General features: G+C 40.5%; 1 protein-coding gene across 2 annotated transcripts in view; it reads right to left on the bottom strand.

Annotated features, from left to right (window-relative positions):
• abca2 (ATP-binding cassette, sub-family A (ABC1), member 2) overlaps positions 1–17,506 on the bottom strand; it is an 82,946-nt gene extending 65,440 nt beyond the window's left edge. For both annotated transcript variants that reach the window (XM_018668901.1, XM_051075019.1), the window contains exons 1-2: positions 17,098–17,506; positions 613–706 (exon numbers count right to left, since the gene is read on the bottom strand). In XM_018668901.1, coding sequence (XP_018524417.1) covers positions 613–706; positions 17,098–17,163 — 160 coding nt within the window. In that variant the 5' untranslated portion in view covers positions 17,164–17,506. The remainder of the gene's footprint in view (positions 1–612; positions 707–17,097) is intronic.
• Between the last annotated feature and the right edge of the window lie 1,985 nt (positions 17,507–19,491).

The following is a 19,491-nucleotide window of genomic DNA, read 5'->3' as shown; positions in this document are numbered from 1 at the left end:
TCCAGCAGCAGAAGCATCTCTACACAAATATTCTGTAGCATTGTGCAATCAATGAAATCTAAACAAAAAAGTTGTGATATGCTTATATACAGCAGCTATGCATCATTGTATAACATTACTTTCTAATAACCAGTGCCAGTATAAGTGTAGGCTAAAATAAGCAGGGGGAGGTTTACATACAGTAAACCACACACACCTGTGCTTGAGCACTCTTATTCAATGCTCAGTGATCAACCTTGTCTGTGAATGCACATAGTTGTTTTGCCTTTCCTGCTCTTCCAAAAATATCAGGTATGCCTGAGTCTTCCCAATATAAAATCAACGAGAGATCACCTGCAGAGGCATCTGCAGGGCTATGGACAGTGCTTCATTGCTATTTGTTTCATGTTGCAACTGTGGTGCTAATTCATCAATTAACTCAAACGATTCAGTCCTGCTAATGAAATCTCTCAATAAAAACATGGCAAGAGAAACCTTTACAGGTGTAGCAATGGGTCAGAACAATGGAAATGAGATGTAAGTTGTAATAAACCTGAATTATCTTTTATGACTATGGTAAACTTTATTGATAGGACCTATTCCATTGCTGTCTCTGTCCATGTTACATCCTACCTTCCTTGACAGGAATGGCTGGCTTCTTCTGCCTAAGACCCAGAAGGATGAAGAAGAGGACCAGTGGGATGAAGATCTCAAAGGCCAGCACCCACTGGATAGGAAAAAAACAGACAACAGACCAAATTAGTTGTGCTGCAGTTTAAATGAAACCTGGCCAAAAACAAGTCCAATGATCCTGCTCCAAGGTTCTCTTCAAGTCCCATCTCCCTGCTTATGGATCATGATGTGGAATACATTAAGTTTATCAGCAGTCTGCTAAACATGTAGTACCTGCTCATGACTCCGACTACCAACATCTTTCCACAGCCATTTTAAAACAGGATGTGTAGTGTGTCTTGGATTTGTAATAATGCATCGCTGCCTATTAATTGTGGACAAAAGGTGTATAAATGCACTTAAATTAACCCACCCTGATTTCAGTATGTTTACTAGGTACCATCTGTCCTAATAGGCCATGATGGGCTAACATTTTATGTCTGATCAAAAGCACATAGAGCCAAGTTAACTTAACCATCTAAATACTATTACTCTCCATCCTCTATCTTTTCTTGTTTCATTATTCTGAGTGTTGGAAAAATACAGTTAGTAGCTAAAAATTCAATTAGCCAACCTCTCAACTGGACACACAGCAAGCAGAGTGCCAAAACTCACAATTCATAAATAACTTTTAAGCTGCTAGGGAGATCTGCTGGAGAAGAGAGGAGAGGAGAGGAGAGGAGAGATTTTAGCGTCCCTTGATTAAACCACTTTGTAGAGATATAAACACTCACTGGCAAATCAGACTAAATATGGGAGCGAAATCAACCCTTTTTTTGGGGTTAAACAAAAAAACTCAACCAACACATATTAACAATCGTCAAATCATAACTTAACTGTTATAATTTGATGACACACACACACACAACCCACACATGTATGAAGTTCTGTAACTTTCTCCATTGTTTTATAATAAATGTATTCCACCCTGAGTCAAGACATTAACCCTTTCACGCACAGTGGTCACTACAATGGACATTTATTTAAAAAGCTGTTTTCTTGTGTGGATTTTGATGGTAGAATTGCACATCAGCCACCACATTGGTATATTGTTGTTCCAGACACTGCCAGCCATTGGCCAGTCAACGTAAGTCTAACACATAATGCCAATTCCCCCTTTTTGTGCAGCAGGAGAGTACTGCCCTCTGAGAGGACACCGGGAGAGATCCAGTTCTATAACACTCCAAGAAAACTCCATGCAAATCATGACCAATGGTATTCCAAAAAGTTTTTAAAAAGTCAACGGACAATCCATTGATCCCTGGTGCTCGTCCAGATCCCATATGGTTGACGGCAGATGTTAGCTCCATGGTGTACTTCCTCATCTCAGCATCTCAGCTCATCGGACAAGGGCTCCCTTAACTCTCTCCTGCAGGAGTGAGCTTAACTCCAAGCTTTTTTCCTCCAGTATGGGGGCAGAGGTGGTGTTTATACTCCTATTCAAACCTTATTCAGTGCTCTTAATATCTGCCTCAATGTCATTAATTTCTCTTTTTATCCTGGCAGAAGAATAGGTGGTGTACTGCTGACAAAAATCAAAAATCTTTGCCAACCTCCAACCACAACTTCAAGGAACAAAAAAATTCTGCCATGGAGCAATTTGTTAGTAAAATGTCAACAGGACTTGGCCCATTCACGTCGCAAAATTATCATTTCCACTGTAACTAAATGGTGATCAGTAAAGCCAACTGGACAGGCACCACCAACAATAATATAATTTTGCTGATGCATTATCAACTCATTGTATCATGCTATATACATACAACATTAGCGTTTTCCTTCAACTAAGAAGGCATGCTTGTTTTTACCCTTTGACCTTCGAACCTTCACTTCCCGCTGCATCATGCCTTCAAAATAAAAGCACCCGATTCCATATTAAAACCAAACAGACAAAATATAAGCAGCTTGAGAAAACATCTATAAAATAAACACTTATTATTCCTTTGAGGTCATTTACAATGAGGAGAGGTCAGGAGAAATGAGGAGAGGAGAGGAGAGATGAGGAGAGATGAGGCGAGAAGAGGAGAAAGGGTTTTTTTTATATGTAAAGATAGCCAATGCAGGAGTCTTTTGTGGTAAACAAACAAACAAATGGGTGATGAGTTTCTCTGTGTACATTTTTTAGCCCTGTGTACATTTTTTAGTTCATCCTGTGGTACACAGTTTACAGCTAGTATCACATTAATACAGCTTAAATCTCACTACTGCCATATGATGTTATTTATACCACTGGAAATTCTCAATCCCAAATGGCTTGCAGGTCTGAATTACTTTTAGTATCTAGACAGCATAACCAGACATCTCTGACACAGGTGTTTGTTTTCAGAAATGTATATAAAGAAGCAGTGAGGCTCAGCTAAAGAGGTTGTAGCTAGGCAGCTGTTCATTTACAGCCACACAAATTTAATTTCATGGATGCAAACCACCCTCCACTTCATGTTGTGTGGTTCTCAGTTCCTATGTCATGCTTGCTTATGGCATTATTGGGTACAAGATAGAATGAGATACATACAGCAAGAGAAAACAACTTGTAACTCAGCACACACAATATAAAATTTTCCACTGTATACAAACATATCAAACCAGTTTAAAAGTAGAGAAGGACAACAGTGCTAACGCACACTTTGTACACATTGAATAAACACATTCTCTCACATACAAACACGGACTGTACTGTCTATCAACAATCACATACACACACTCACAGATGCACTACTATGCTAACATGCAGGCACAACCTGGCACCAACACACACACACACACACAACCCTCTGATGACTGTAGAATCATTGTTATTCACCATCTACAGACTGTCATCTGTGCTGCACACCAGTGACATCATTCAAAACATTTGGAATCACAATGAACTCAGTGTTTGAGACTTACAGAGTTAGAGTGGGTGGGAGGTTGGACAACACACACACACACACACACACACACACACACACACAGAGAGAGAGAGAGAGAGAGAGAGAGGTTATTTTGAATGTACTGTTTAACAGACTTAGATCTCAGAGGAGGCTCTAGCTATGTACAGTTTTTGTGAGGACATCTCCTGCAGGCCAGTACCACAATAGTCTGACTGCACACTTGACCTTTAGCGGCTCTTTACCATAGATTACTTCTTGAGAAGCGGAAAATGAACAATTGTCTTTAACCAGTGTGTGTGTGTGTGTGTTTGTGTGTGAGCATCAGAAGCATGAACACATGGACTGATCGGTCAGCCTGTGAATAGCAGCCTAAATAGCTGGAAATATGTGTAAGAAAAGGTAGAAGGGTAATTTGTGAATTTATCACTGCTGAGATGAAACAAACACACACACACACACATACACAGATTGATGGATATTGATAGATGATTGATGGACACATTAGAGTATCATATGAACCTTAAGTAATACTGCTTCTTATCATCATCTGTCTAGTTTTGTTGGGAGTGGAGATCACTTGCCATGTCTCAATTCAGTAAAATGTCAAGTGAACAAAGATGAATATTTTGACGGGCAACAATCTCTGTCAAATGTTGTGATAGTCATTTCTGGAGAGGCCACACTGGCAGTGTTTTATCTGGGACAACACTACCCATTTGGAATTCAAGTTTGCGTGTCCACATACCAGAAATTCTCAAATACAGTCCAGACCATAAGTATTTGGACAGATACACATTTTTGTTCTGTGTACTGTTTCTACTGTGTTCTGTTGCCATGTCTCAGCTTTAATTTAAATTTTATTTTATGTTGATATTGAAAGAAAGGTGCGTGAGATATAGCCCCCTTAACACATGGAGTACAAATGTAAGGTTTCAAAAGTAACTGGACACTTGGCCACTAAATGTTTTTTGGGCAACTTTAGTTCATTCACAGAAGAGCTCACATGGTTAAGAGTTGATTGAAAGGTGAGAGCTGACATTTAGATTGAGGCAGAGCTGTCTGTCAAAATGAATAAAGAGGTGGCCATACAAGCGAAGTTAATAATGAGTTCGAAAAAAGCAAGTCTATCAGAGAGAAATCAAAGGTAGTTGGTTTGCCAAAATCAACAGTATATTCTGAAAAAAAAAACAGGTTTGCACAGGAAAACTAGAAAATGGCAAACAACCCAGTAGACTGAGGAGCACAAGTCTTCAAAAAAATCATTTGCATGATGAAGAAAAAACACCCTCAAGAATATTCTTCAAGAAAAAAGAAAGACTTTGTAGTGACAGCAAATTAAAGTAATAATTAGGGATGCTCCAATACCACTTTTTTTCAAACCGATACGATACCGATACTTGGATCTGAGTACTTGCCAATACCGAGTACCGATACGAGTACTTATTAATGCCATTACACTTCGTACATTTACTTGAAAACGTGTTTTATTTTCATCAGATATTGTTTCATTCTCTGGCTGTAAGAAATTGCTGTGACTGACATTTGAACATTCCATTATATATGGCACTGCCACACAAAGTATGTTATTGACATTTTAGCATTCAACTGCATCTTTTTTTAATAAATAGAATATTTTCAAGGCAGGAGTAGGCTAAGGCAGAATGTTTAAAATGTCCAACTATTTTTTGTCTGAGTGCCACAGCATCAGCCACGCTCCTCTGTGCTAAAAGCCCCTCATTAATTAATTAGCCCTCGACACACGGCACGGGAGTCCAGCGTCACTCATGGCTTTGATCATGTTTTTCGCATTATCACGTAGTACAACATGAGCAGAACTTTTAGGGACCCCCCATGTCTGAAGCATGTCATCAAACACGGCTGGCTTGGCTGGTGTGCGAACCCCTAAACTGTTTTTCATGCAGGACGACTCTTCGCGGAGGAAAATCCTCGTCAATCTGCTGTGCAGTTAAACTGATGAGGGACACCGGGCTAACGCTGCTCGGCCAAATATCAGTGGTGAATCTGAGGGCTGAAATGTCTTGCAACAGGCTGCGGATGTGCCTCTTCACAAAGTCGTGTAGCTTTTTTTAGATGTTTTATCAGATTGGTTGTGTTGAAAGTACTCACTTTCGTCCCTCTTCTTGACAGCTTTGCAGAGCATAATATGCAGTCTGCTTTACTTTAGTCACCATCATCTACTTTGAAATACCTCCACACCGCCGACATTACTCCTCTGTGCTCTCACTTAGCACCTGACCACCCAAGTGAACATCACGCTGCCGTAAAGTGGTATCAGGCTGTGGTATCGGAACAATTTTATGAGTACGAGTACAGGAACAGGGTATCAGACCCGATACCCGATAGTGGTATCGGTATCGGTGCATCCCTAGTAATAATACTAAAAATTTCTCAACTCACAAATCAGTTGGCACAAAATTGCATTCTCTGTGGATGCACCACAATAAAAAGCGATGAATCTGTCATCAATGAGACCCGAGGGTAGACCCAGAATTTGGTGGAGGGGTTATTTATACCGTCTGACCTAGAAAAACACCTCAGGATCCCCTAGGAGGAGCTGGAAAGTGTTGCTGGGGAGTGGGGCAACTGGAATACTTTGCTTAGCCTGCTGCCACCAGAGACCTGGGAGTTTGAGGGTTCCACCCAGTATCTTTGCTGTTCCAAGGACTGCACTCTTCTGGACAGAGATCTCAGATGTTGTACCTGGAATCTGCTGGAGCCACTCTCCCAGTTCTCCAATTACCACTGGCACGACTGACTCTCCATATCTTCTATAACTCCTCTTTCAGCCCTTGGTATTTTTTGTGCTTCTCATGTTCCTTCTTCTTGATGACGGTTTCGCAATATATCAGTATCAGATGTTGCATTCCCCAGTTAAAAATTTCATTCATATTATAACAATATTTTAAGCCAATAAATTCAATAGTTTTGTACCAGGAAATTATGATGGGCAATTTTAACTATTTTCTGATAATTCAAACACTAATAAGTTAACTGAAAAAATAATCAATACATTCACTGATAATGAAATAATAAACAGTTGCAGTGCTAATCTTTAAAGTACCATGCCTAAGTGTACCAAATGAAAATCATCTAAAAGCACCTTTTCGCTTCATTTAAAATGGCCAGTTTGCACAGGATATTCTCAAGTGTAAATCAACCAGTACACATGGATGACTTTGGTGTCTAATCAGCTGGTCTGAAGGCTGACAGATTCCCAGTGAGCAAAAACCTAACAGTAAAAAACCTGAAAATGTGATTATTCTCAGCCATGTTCTGGAGTTGAAAGCAGCACATATAAAAAAAGGAAGGCCACCAAACAGGTATCACCCTTTCACACTTCACAGTTGTGTCATCACACAACATTGTTCCACAACATCAACCTGATGTAACCCATGCTGCAGCAATGTCTGAACCAAGACTAAAAGCCTTTCACTTCTCCCTCTCCTTTCCCCTTTGTGGGAGGAACGCCCTCCTTCTAAATGGATGTGTCATCTCCAGTCTGGCTGCCACACACTGCAGCCTCTCTCCCTCTAATCACACTTATCTTTTGAAGGGGCTCTTCACCCCCAGAAAAGGGCTCTTTTATTGTGAATGCCCAAATTATAACCAGTTGCGCTATTTCATTTGGCATAAGAGTTTAGAGCTGATGAAAATGAATTTGTCCTTCAGTAATGGAACTAAAGAACACTCAGTCCTGTTGTGTGTTTAGCAAAATAAATGGGGGGTTTTCAGTGATTTCAATCATAAAAAACTCAAAGATCTAGGAAACATAGGAAACAATATTTCTATGCCAGTTTTCAGTTTTGATTTTGCCAAATTTTACTCTCAAATTTTAATGTCAGTGTTCTAGCTCCATACCCGGAGAGCTTAGTTCAGTCAACCTTTGACTCAACACATGTGCTTTGGTTTATTGATTTTTTGAGCATTATTCTTCACCCTGCTAGCGTCTAAGAAGACAGTTGGACAAAGTGTTGGAACAGGACCAGGTCCTTTATCCTGGCCCAGACCTGAGGTCCTGTAACACAACACAGCAGTAGGCAGACAGACAGACACTGTGCTTGTTTTGACAAACAAGCTCCCAGTGTCCATTTTTGGGACATTAGGATGCCACTCAAAAGCTGTAAGAGAAGTTACAGAAGGGGTTAAACAACTATACTTTCTGGGGGAAGCTGGCACAAAGAATAGTAAAGATGACTGGACTGTAAAGCCAAACCATAGGCAACACACTAGTAACCTTTAAAATAGACACAGAAGCTGATATTACAGTTATCACTAAACGGATATTTAAAAAAGATATGGCCTAGTGTGAAACTGGATCTTCCTGACACACACCTTGTGAGCCCAGGTAGCAACCTCAGATGCATGGGTATGTTCCAAGCCATGACCACCTACAAGGAGAAACAGTATGCTTCCCCAGTGTATGTCATTAAAGGGAGAGATAACTGCCTGCTAAGCTGCCCCAGTGCAATAGAGATGGGTCCTCTAGAGAGAGAGAGCAGACGAGGTTAGCAGTGTTTTTGGATTAAGTGAACTACTGAAAACAGGGCCAGCAAAAATAACCTTACAAGAGGATGCTCAGCCATATTTCAACCCACCTCAAGCTGCTGCTGAATGAGGCCCTCTCCCCTTTTTTTACTCATCCCTAGTTTCCTTTTCCCCTCATCTCATCCGTAGTTTTAATCTTTGACTCTGTCTTTCTGTCTCTGGACCATTTCCCTGGAGGAAGGAAGAAGCTCTCAATAATTCATTCACTGTCTGAGTCTCTTTTTCCAGCACCAACCACTGCACTTCAGCTGCTGCCTGTCTGCCACAGCTAAACTCTCTTGGTACCAGTGATGAGCAAGTTACTTGGAAACTATACTTAATAACATGTGAATTGAGTTTGTGTTCAAATACAAGTGTAGGCCTGGCAAAAATTTTGATAGGGATCTTGTGCATTGGCGCTGCAAAATGGCTCTATATTTTCAAAACCCCTTTGCCATTGGGCTTAGTTTGGCCTAGGTAGACGAAATTCGTACCACATATGTACCATGCCAAGATGTACAAAAAAGTGTCTTGACGCCATGGCCTCAAACCTACAGGAAGTTGGCCATTTTGATTTTGATTCAAAAATTTTGATCATTTTTAGCTATTCGGACAAGTTGTATTTGATCAAACTCCTCCTACAGATTTCATCATATTGACCTCAAACTCGGTCACAATACTCTTAAAGAGTTTGTGATTAAAAGTTGTCAAATTGTTTTGATGTCGAAGGGCATGGCCGTGTCGGCACCCCAAATTTCAATGTTTTGATAATGGTCCCGGCCTGAACACACCCACGTCAATATTCATATTGAATTATAGTACCTACTGGCAACAGGACTTATTTTATACTTTGACCCACTGTCACTACCAGGTTGTCCTGGGTGGACAAAATTTTGGTAGCAACATGTAACATGGAGAGACATGCAAAAAAGTCTCTTGACATCATGACATAAAACAGGAAGTCAGCCATATTGATTTTAAAAAGCAATTTTTGCTTATCAAAAAATTTACTAGATGATGAAGGGCGTGGAGACACAGGAGGTTGTTGTAACTCAAACATACTCTGTCAAATCTGCCCCAAATTTCGCAGTTTTGACAACAGGCCTGTCCTGAACACATCTACATTCCAGTATACAGGTATAGTCATAACACCACCTATTGGCAATGAGATCATCAGAGTGAGTTATTGTGAAGACTATGAGTCTTCATGAGACACCCTTACTGTGGTGCCATGGCAAGTTCTGATGCTTCGCCACGAAACAGGAAGTTGTTATAACTCCCATATGCACTGTCCAATCTGCCCCAAACTTCACGTGTGAGAAGTGTCATGGCCTGAACACACCTGCAAGCCTGTATTCAGGTATAGTCATAGCACCACCTATTGCCAACGGGAAATAATGTCTCATCCAAGTGGGCTGATCTGATTCACCTCAAATATAGTCAGACAAGCATTAAGATCATACGATGGACAACGGAGTGTGGCATGGGACGACCATGCTGTGGTGCAGTGTTGATTCGCAATGCTTCGCCATGAAACAGGCAGTTGCTGTAACTCTCATATGGACTGTCCAATCTGCCCAAAACTTCACATGAGAAGCCTGGCCTGAACGCATCTACATGCCAGTTTTCAGTCATTGTGCCACCAACTGACAGCAGGGAAACCATTGCCTAATCTGTATCAAACTTCACATGTATGATGAGAGGCCCAGCCTGAACGAATCTACGTACCAGGTTTCGGTCATAACACCACCTACCGGCAACAGGAAAAACATTGCGCGATCTGCCTCAAACCTATATGATGGGAGGCTCAGCCTGAACACATCTACGTGCTAATTTTTGGTCATAGCGACACTTACTGGGAACCGCAAATGAAATGTGTAATTCTCAGGATGTGATTTGTTATTTTTTAACAAGGAGTTGCATGTTTGTTTATGTAGGGGTGTGTGTGTGTGTGTGTGTGTGTGTGTGTGTGTTTGGGGGTGGAGTTTGAGAAAGTGAACACTGGGCCACTATTGAACTCAACAGAAAGCGAAAGCAAAGCAAACTATGTAAAATGTATATGTAAAACATATGTGGGAACATCTGCAACAATGTTGGGACGAACTTCCCACACAAGGTTTTATGTCCATTATAGAGAGAATGCCTTTTTTTTACTATACATCTATATACAACCACTCTATACAATATACACCGATCAGCCATAACATTGACTATTGGTGGATGAAGTGAGTGTTCTGCTGCCCCAAAGTGGTATCACACAAACACAACTCCAGACTTTGCTCTGAGTCCGCCGAATCTGTAAATAACAGTTTGGCAACACTTTTGTAAACACCATGTAAGATGCTGTGTTTTCTGCTTATTCTGCTGCTTCCTTGTGATCAAGACTACAGTAAGTGTTTAGTAGGGCTGAACATCTTATCTAAATGTAATCAAAATCGCAATTTGAGCTAATGTGAATTGCAAACCACAAAGACTGCAATTATTTTTACTTGATGAAAACTGAGGACAGAACAACAGCGCAACAGGCAATGTGAGTCACTCCAATTCTTGCTGCTCTGGTGTCAAGTGAGTAATACCTGCTGAGAGTTGCATGCCAGTTGCAAGAACAGACACCACTAAAGTGGAAACTACCGGCATTAGGATGAGTTAAAACCAGCTGACAGTGTCAGCACGCCGGATTACTGAGCTGTGACCAAGACCAAAACTTTATGTCTATTTCCGCTGTATATATTTTGTTGCAGCAATGTAAAGTTTGTGCAGAGAAGGCAAGTGAACGTAGTGCTACTGATTGTTTTGTTCTATGGTGGATGGCACAGTGGTGCAGCGGTTAGCACTGTCGCCTCACAAGAAGGTTCCAGGTTTGAGCCCAGGTTTATGCAGAGCTTTTCTGTGTGAAGTCTGCATGCTCTCCCTGCGCATGCATGGATTCTTTCCGGCTCCCTGCCACAGTCCAAACACATACAGGTTAATTGGTGACTCTAAATTGCCTGGAGGTGTGAATGTGAGTGTGAATGTTTGTCTCTATGTGTTGACCCTGTGATGGACTGGTGATCTTTCCAGAGTGTACCCCCGCCTCTCACCCAGCTGGGATAGGCACCAGCCTCCCCATGACACTTAACGAATAAGTGGTATAGATAATGGATGGATGGATGGATGGATGAATGTTCTATGGTTCATTATGTGTATCTTCTATAACATTTAGAATAAATACATTTTGGATTTGTATATTTTCATTTTCATCCTTCGATTAGTACATAAAGCAATTTATATTTCAGTGATCTTTTAAATGCTAATGCCCAATCATATGTTTTACATGTATATGGTAAATCCTAGACTGAAGCTTGACTTTCAACAATTATACTGCAAATCAAATTACAATCGCAATATCTGTCAGAAAAATCACAATATTTTACCAAAACCATTCACTCCTAGTTTCTACCATAGTCTTAGTTCAGATCTTATTGAAATTCCTGCTAATTTTAGCATGAATTCAGGAGCTTAGATTAGTCCTCCTTAGTTTCCAGTCAACGATGACATAATTTTGTAAGTATTAAATGTATCATCAAAAGGACCCCTGAAGACCCCTCCTAGACTGTATAAAAAGTTTTATATACAGTATACACATACTGTGTGTGTGTGTGTGTGTGTGTGTGTGTGTGTGCGCGCATAAATATCCATCCAAGTGCTCTCCAGAGGAAGAGCTGCAGCACACATACCTCACAGGATTTATAGATAGCCTCTCCTGTCTCCGGTGCCAGGCCTCAGTGAACCAGTTGCTAGTCTATCAGACATTACAGATAGCATTTATAATTCATTTAGCTGTCAGTTAACCTTCTGCTACAGATTTGCACGCTGCCTTATCAGTCAGTAGCTTTGTCTTTTATCTCCTCAATCTCTTAAAAGCTTGCTTGGTCTTTCTTTTATCCATTCCCTTCTTCACCCCCTCTCTTCTCCTTGACAAATGGTTTCTTGCTCTTCTGTTGGGGTTCTTTGTTTTTCTTTGCCTCTTCATTTCAAATTTCTGTCTCTCCCACCTCTCTGTAGTCTTCATAGATACCCAGCCAGTGGGTTTTACCCAGCCCACTGTAGGACTATCATTAAAAGACAGATTAGATACACTGCTAACTGCTGCTACCAGAGACTAATTGTTCAGTACAGCTGAGCAGAGTGTTTGGTTACTGTCTAATGTACACCACAGAAATGTGTTACTTTACCAGTAGAGTAATTAACTTTTCTTAAAGCTTTTCTCAAAGCTTTTTTATATAGTTATATCAACTACTCAAAGCACTTGACACTAGAGGTCACATTCACTCACACAGATATTCATACTAGAGGTCGACTGATTAATCAGTCGGCCGACTAATCAGGCCAATTTTTGAAATAATCTGCTGGCAGACCACAGTGGATGTTAACTTTTGGAAAAGCAACGTAGTACTTTCCTGGGTGAAAATGGTATGGCTTAATTTCTTACCATATATTTAATTGGTTAGGATGAGAAATGTTACTTTTTAATAGGAAATGCAAATAACCTAAGCTACTTTGGAACTGTATTGATAGCGAGCTTTCAGTCAGCTATAGCTTACAGGTAGGGATGGGTGCTGAAACCTGGTAACGGGTCCCAAAGCCAAGTTGCACCCTAAGTTCTCAATTCTGTTTTTGGTACTGGAGAATTCCTCTCTCTCTTGGAGGCTGTGTGCAGGGCAGAGCAACTTCTTTCACACACAAGCTGCAGCAGCGCTGTGTTCTGACAAAATGCTAAAAGTCAGCAAAGGGCTGAGGAGGGGGTCACGGGAAGGGGCTGGGGATGTTGCTGACATTAGTGTGATGAGGATGGTGGTGGTGAAAACTAAACGTTACATCACTTTACCATAGTTAAGTGCGATAAATCGTGTATGGGTCTTAGTCCTACACAGCCCTTCAGCCCTACATCATCACCAGTGGCCTGTAGTTCTTAGAAGAAAGTTGATGAATCTTTGGTCCTAAGCATAGCAAGCTGTGCTATTTTATTCATTCATTCATTCTCTATACTGCTTAATCCCTTAAGGGTCAAAGGGGGGCTGGAGCCTAACCCGGTTGTCATTGGGCAAGAGGTGGGGTACACCCTGGACAGATCGCCAGCCTTGGAACCTGGACCCTTCTTACTGCGAGGCAAGAACCACCACTTCACCACCTAAGCTGTGTATTATTATTATTATTATTGCTATGAAAAATACTGTTATTTATTATTTATTTATTTACATGTTTGTTCTCAGAAACTTGATAAATGCTAAAGGCACAATTTTTTTTATCCAAAGGACAAAGTTACCAAAATTACCCAATCTAATTTATATATTATTTTTATTTAAACTACAGAAGTGCACTGCAGTGCAGATACAAAATGTAGACTAGAAAGACAGACCATAAGTGTTGTTCAATAAATGAATAAATTTTCAATAAACAAGCTAAGCAACTAGCAACAACCTGAGCTAATGTTAGCGGCAGCTCGTTTAACAGCCCGCTTTGCTTCTTCTTATTGCCAAAGTCTGTTTTACTTGCACCACACAGAGAGAAGATGTGCACTCGGGCAGAAACAGAAACAGAAACATTAGTTCCGTGTCTCTATGAAGTAAAACATAAATCTGCTCCCACCCCCAACCAAATAAAAGTTAGTCAAATGTCAATCAAATGACATGAAAATGTTGACATTAACAACGGCCTGCTAGATGGCCCTGGCCTCGCCAACTCAAAATCTGATTGGTTTAAGGATCCACAAGGCAAGTTTCATTGCCATTCATTTTAAACTAGAAAATGCATTTCCTGTAGAAAATGCAGTGTGAATGTTGATGGCTGAATGGATTGCTGAAGTAATTCTGAAAAATGGCAGAAATTGTTATTGTAATTGTAAATGCTGCCTCAGCATTCACACTAATTAAGGCCCCAAGGCCCCAAGGCTCCTGAAGGCCCCTGAAGGCCCCAAGGCAGATTTCTGTTAACTTGGCAACACAAGGCTGAAATCTGATTGGATAAAAGCTCAAACATAAACAGACTGTATTGGAAGCAGCATAACCAAGAGGAAATATATAGATATAGTATAGTATTAATGGGAAAAATATATATTTATTTAAAAATATAATTCAGTTTTCAGTGCAGAGAAGGCCTTGCTGGTCCTGACAGCCCACCACTGGCAGGGGCAGTAAGGAATACATTTTACATCTGCACTTAGATGTCAAACACAGAGCTAAGTATGCTAACTTTAGCCACCAAGAAAAGCAAATCTGATTGGTTTAAGGAATCGCAAAGCAAAAGTTTCATTGCCATTCATTTTAAACTAGAAAATGCATTTCCTGCAGAAAATGCAGGTCCAAGAATTAAAAAGCAGCCTGCATTCTCAGCAGAATATACCTGCAAAAGTTACAGCAAAACCTGATGCAGCTGTGAAAGCCAGCTTTATTGTGGCTGAAGACATCACCTGAGCTTCAAAGTGTTTTTCAGAAGGTGTAGCAGTGTATGCTGAATGTACATGAGCAGTGTGTCCTGATCAGAGAAAGGCTTTTAACAATGTTAGCTTGTCAATAAACACCATTGCAGACCAAGGAAAATCTGACGACACAGCTGGCTGAAGAAGCGCAGTTCTCTGGCTTTTTCATTAGCCGTTGACGAAAGCACTGACAGTACTGATACAGCGCATCTTTTAAGAGGCCTGAGGGCAGACTTGTCTGTTAGTGAGGAGCTCTTGGATGCACGGGACGACAAGGGACAGGGACATCTTCAGTGAGGTCGAGTAGTCCGTAGGTAAGATGAAATTACCCTGGGAGAAGTTGGTGAGGCTTATTATCGATGGCGATCATCAATCTGTGAGGCTAAACCAACGTAGCACGATTATAAATCTATAGGCAGGAATGATGCCGCTGTTGTTATTATTATTACAGGGGCTCTCCAGAGCATCTCTTGCACCTCCTCTGAGTTTGATGTCTGAAGGTAGATGGGCTAAAAATAGCTGTTCCCCATTCTCACTCCACACACAAACAACCCCTACCCTCTATGAGGACACCAGTAAAGGCATCAGGCAGGGATAAAAAATCAGATGGCCTGAGGACAGATCCAACCTCAGCTTTTAAAAACATACACAAACATAACCATACTAAACCATGTGACAGGTATTAGAATTTCTGATGGCTTACGACCAAAACTAGACAGTCATGGAGGTCTACACCCTGGTTTACTGAGGACAAATAAAGGCCTGCAGAAGATTGGAACACAAATAGCAAAAATCAAACTGGATACTTTCTGGCTATCATGAGACGAGTGTGTATTGAATAACAAGCATGCTCTGTCCACTCCTGGAGAAGCATAGTTCTCCAACTTAACCACTAACAATAAAGACTATCTTAGATTTCTATTTGACATTGTAGCTAAACTCACGTAAAACCAGTCCTCTCTTAGCTGCTGACCTTTTACAGCTCATGATATTTTTTACATTTTTTCTGTAGGAAAATAGATGAAATTAGATACAAAATTAGGTCCTCACTGTCATCTACTGCTGACCAGCTGAGCAATATGTTGAATTCAAGTCTCTCTTACAACAATGTCTGAGCTAGCTAGTTTTGAATGGGAACCCTGAGAGGTAAGTGAGAAAAAATCTGGTCATCAGTGGTGTAAGTCTAATCTTAATTGCTTTCTCTCCTGTGTTTATCACTATGACTAGGAGTCTACTGGCTAGTGTCAACATGCTAATGCTAACGGCAGATTAACACTGATTAAAAGACATTTCTAGCCAAAAAAGGACATGACAGTAATGTTACAAAACTTGCTTACATACAATATAAGTACCTTTAGTTTTAGAGTGCATGGAGAAATTGAAAATCACATGCAAGAGAGCACAAATGTTTTTATTCCTATCTAGGGTAGTAATGCACTTCAGTGTCCTGTGGCTGAAATGAAATGCCGATGGCGTAAATTCAATGTCACGTGCAGTCGCATGAAACAGAGGGCACACACAAGAAAGTAAAACGTTCATGTTTAAGTCAAGTGAGCAAAGCAAACAGCAGTTGACAGGCGACAGTTGGGGTCACATGTTGCAATCGCCATTTCCGGTGAGTGCAAAACGGCCGTGTTTGATTTGGGATGACACTCCCCTGTCGAAATTCTTCGTATACAGTATATGCGAAATTCACGCACTATGCAGGTGAAGGTTCTTAAGGTATTGTTTGCACAGTGCACTAGATGTGGGCGAACTAACTAAGTTTCCCGTTTGAGACTCACCACTTGATTTAGTGTGGTCAGACATCAGCCTTAAGAACTAGCTGAGATACTGTCATGATCATTTGCCCTAAAAATAATATAATCCTCCCTGATGATAACCTTAATCCTACAGTGATAACTAAAGTCACAACAACAAACATTCTATATAATATTCCTATTCCATTTATACATACAGTCTTTCATCAGGATATTTATATGCACTCTCTGGAACTGTTTTCATGTTTACGATGAAGTTTGACAATTATAAGTTGTCAAATACGTTTTGATGTTAGTATTAATCATTTCATATGATATTCATTTATCTTCTAATCCTACAATAACAACAGCAGTCAGGCCTATAATATTCTTTTCAGCTTGTGGGTATATTAAAATAAAACACTGACCTCTACACATCCTGGTCTTATATACACTGCATAGGCCGATTCAAAACTGAGGCTAATAAACATATACTGGGATTACACAACTGTTTGTAGACAAACAACCTGTTTGACAGGATAAGCACATACAGAGAACACGCTCCCCAACAGCACCCTGACAGTAGACCAGTTTGAACATCATCTCATTAAGCTCACTGCAGTGTTATTCTTATGTCAGCTGGTAACATTTAAGGACAGAGACAGGTGATGGTAGAATTAGCCCAAATAACGGCTGTGGGCAATGCAGCAACGTAGCAGGCTGAACCGACGCCCGTCTGCTTTCTAAAGACGCGAACAACCAAACACGACTTATTCTGCTCATTAAAAAATAAAAATAAAAATAGACTGTCACAGGAACAAATGTCATGTCTTACCGGTCCCCTCCTCTTCAGAGAGATGTTCTTCCACAGCAGGAGATGGAGCTGGTGCAGGAATCCCATTTTGCCTCCCACTTTTGCTCCAGTGTGTCCTAATTTTCAAATTAGCATAACTGGCCTGTACTAGATTTAAATAACCGGGGACTTTCTATCCCATCCCGAGGCATCCGCGTACCTGTTAGGGTGCTGGAATGAGTCGGCCTTCGCTAATAATAAATAATATTAGACTTATCTACGGGGTTTGTTGAACCGAAAGATGCTGTGTCTGACGACGTTCCCTCTGTCATTCTTGTTTGTAAGGCGCCGGCTAGCTCCTCCCGAGGAGTCTTTTTAGCTTTATAATGGAATGTTCTGAGTTGTAGCAAGATACCAGCTGTAACAGCCTAATATTAAGCTAACCAGAGTAATGACAACGAACACTTCCGTCCTGGCCTTTCAAAGCAAAAGCCGAGGCACACCTGTGTATTTGTCATGAAGACAGCACACCATAACCTTACAGAAAATTGTGATTAGACACCAAATAGGTCCGAACATATATATTTATATATATTTATATTTGATTCTGTTTTATTACTGATTACTTGATATTTTCCATTAATTTTCCTTGCTATCAAACCCTTGATTTTTCTATTGGACTGAAAGTACACATTCACATAGAGCCCCTATACTGGAATCAGCCTTGCCAGAGAAAAAATGTGGACAGATGTACAAATGCATTGTGATGTTGGAAATTGCATTCAGTAGGCACTTTATTAGGAACACCACTCTAATACTGGTTAAGTATTTGCTCTCAAAAAAGTGTTAATTTTTCATGGCATGGATTCCACAGGATGTTAGAAACATTAATGACATTCTGCTCCATGTTGACATGATTACATCAGATAATTTCTTTTCATCTGTCAGCTGCAGATTAATACTGAGCTCTGCGACATCCCATGTGTTCCAATGGATTCAGATCTGGTGACTAGGGAGGAGATTTTAAGGACTTAGTGACAGTAGGACAGTGTAGGATTTAGTGACATCAAGCAGTGAGAATGCAGTTTGCAACCAGCTGAATACCTGTCCCCTCCCCTTCCAAGCATGTCTGAAAGTCTATGGTGGCTGTCAAGTGACAAAATGGCATCAACTACCACATCAACTAGTCTGTCAAATGAGTGGGGTTGTCTAGTGTGCATTTGGAAAGTATTCAGACCTCTTCAATTTTTTCACATTTTGTTATGTTGCAGCCTTGCAGCCTGGAAATTTCACCCATTGCCACACAGGATCTTTTGGAGCCCAGCAAGGGTGACCGTCAGGTTCCCAGTCACCTCTGTTACCAAGGCCCTTTTTCCATGATTGCTTAGTTTAGTCCAGCTGTAGTCTTGATTGTTTCAAACTTTTCCCATTCAAGAATTATAGATGTGTGACCATGGATATGGATATGCTCTTAAGAACCTTCAGTGCAGCAGAATTGTTTTGTAGCCTTCACCAGATCTGTGCCTGGACACAATCCTGTCTCTGAGCTCAGTTTCTTTGATCTCATGGCTTGGATTTTACTCTGATATGCATTGTCAGCAGTGAGATCTTATAAAGAATGGTGTGTGTCTTTCCAAATCATGTCCAATCAATAGAACTTATCACATATGGACTCCAATCAAGGCCTACAAACACCCCAAAGACAATCAAGAGAGATGGAAGGAAACTGAGCTAAATTTCAGTGTCATAGCAAATACTTGTGTCAATCTGATATTTCAGATTTTCCTATTCAATGTATTTGTAAAATTTCTAAAATTCTATTTTCACTTTGTCATTATGGGATACTGAGTGTTGACTGATGAGGGAACAAAATGTATTTTTAGCATAAGGCTCATAACAAAATGTGAAAAAAAATGAAGAGGACTGAATATTTTCTGAGTGCACTGTATACAGATATATTAAGATACTGTATTTAATTTTTAACTAGTAATCTGTCCAGGGGTGTACCCTGCCTCTTGTCTAATGTCAGCTGGGATTGGCTCCAGCCCCTCAGCCACCCTCAGAGGATAAGCAGCGTAGATAATGAATGGATGGATTTAGATTTTAATCTGTAAAACTATAGTTAATAACTGACACGTACTCCCTCCTGTCTTCCTCTTTGTTTCCCTTATACAAGCTGCAGTGTCAACATAAACACATGAAAGGCCCTATACTGTGTCACTGTTTGGTTTGGTTTGTCAGTTCTGGGCTACTGCAGAAACATAGCGGCAAAACATGGCAGACTCTGTGGACCTGCCTTCAGAACTACCTCAATTCCTCATGGCATGGATTCTGAGATAAGAGATTTTGGTCCATATTGACATGATAGCATCATGCAGCTGCTGCAGATTTGTTAACTGCACATCCATGATGTGACTGTTCTACCACATCCCAAAG

This window comes from Lates calcarifer, linkage group LG13, assembly GCF_001640805.2.
Source record: "Lates calcarifer isolate ASB-BC8 linkage group LG13, TLL_Latcal_v3, whole genome shotgun sequence".
Taxonomy (NCBI): domain Eukaryota; kingdom Metazoa; phylum Chordata; class Actinopteri; family Centropomidae; genus Lates; species Lates calcarifer.
This window is presented reverse-complemented; position numbering and strand designations above follow the sequence as displayed.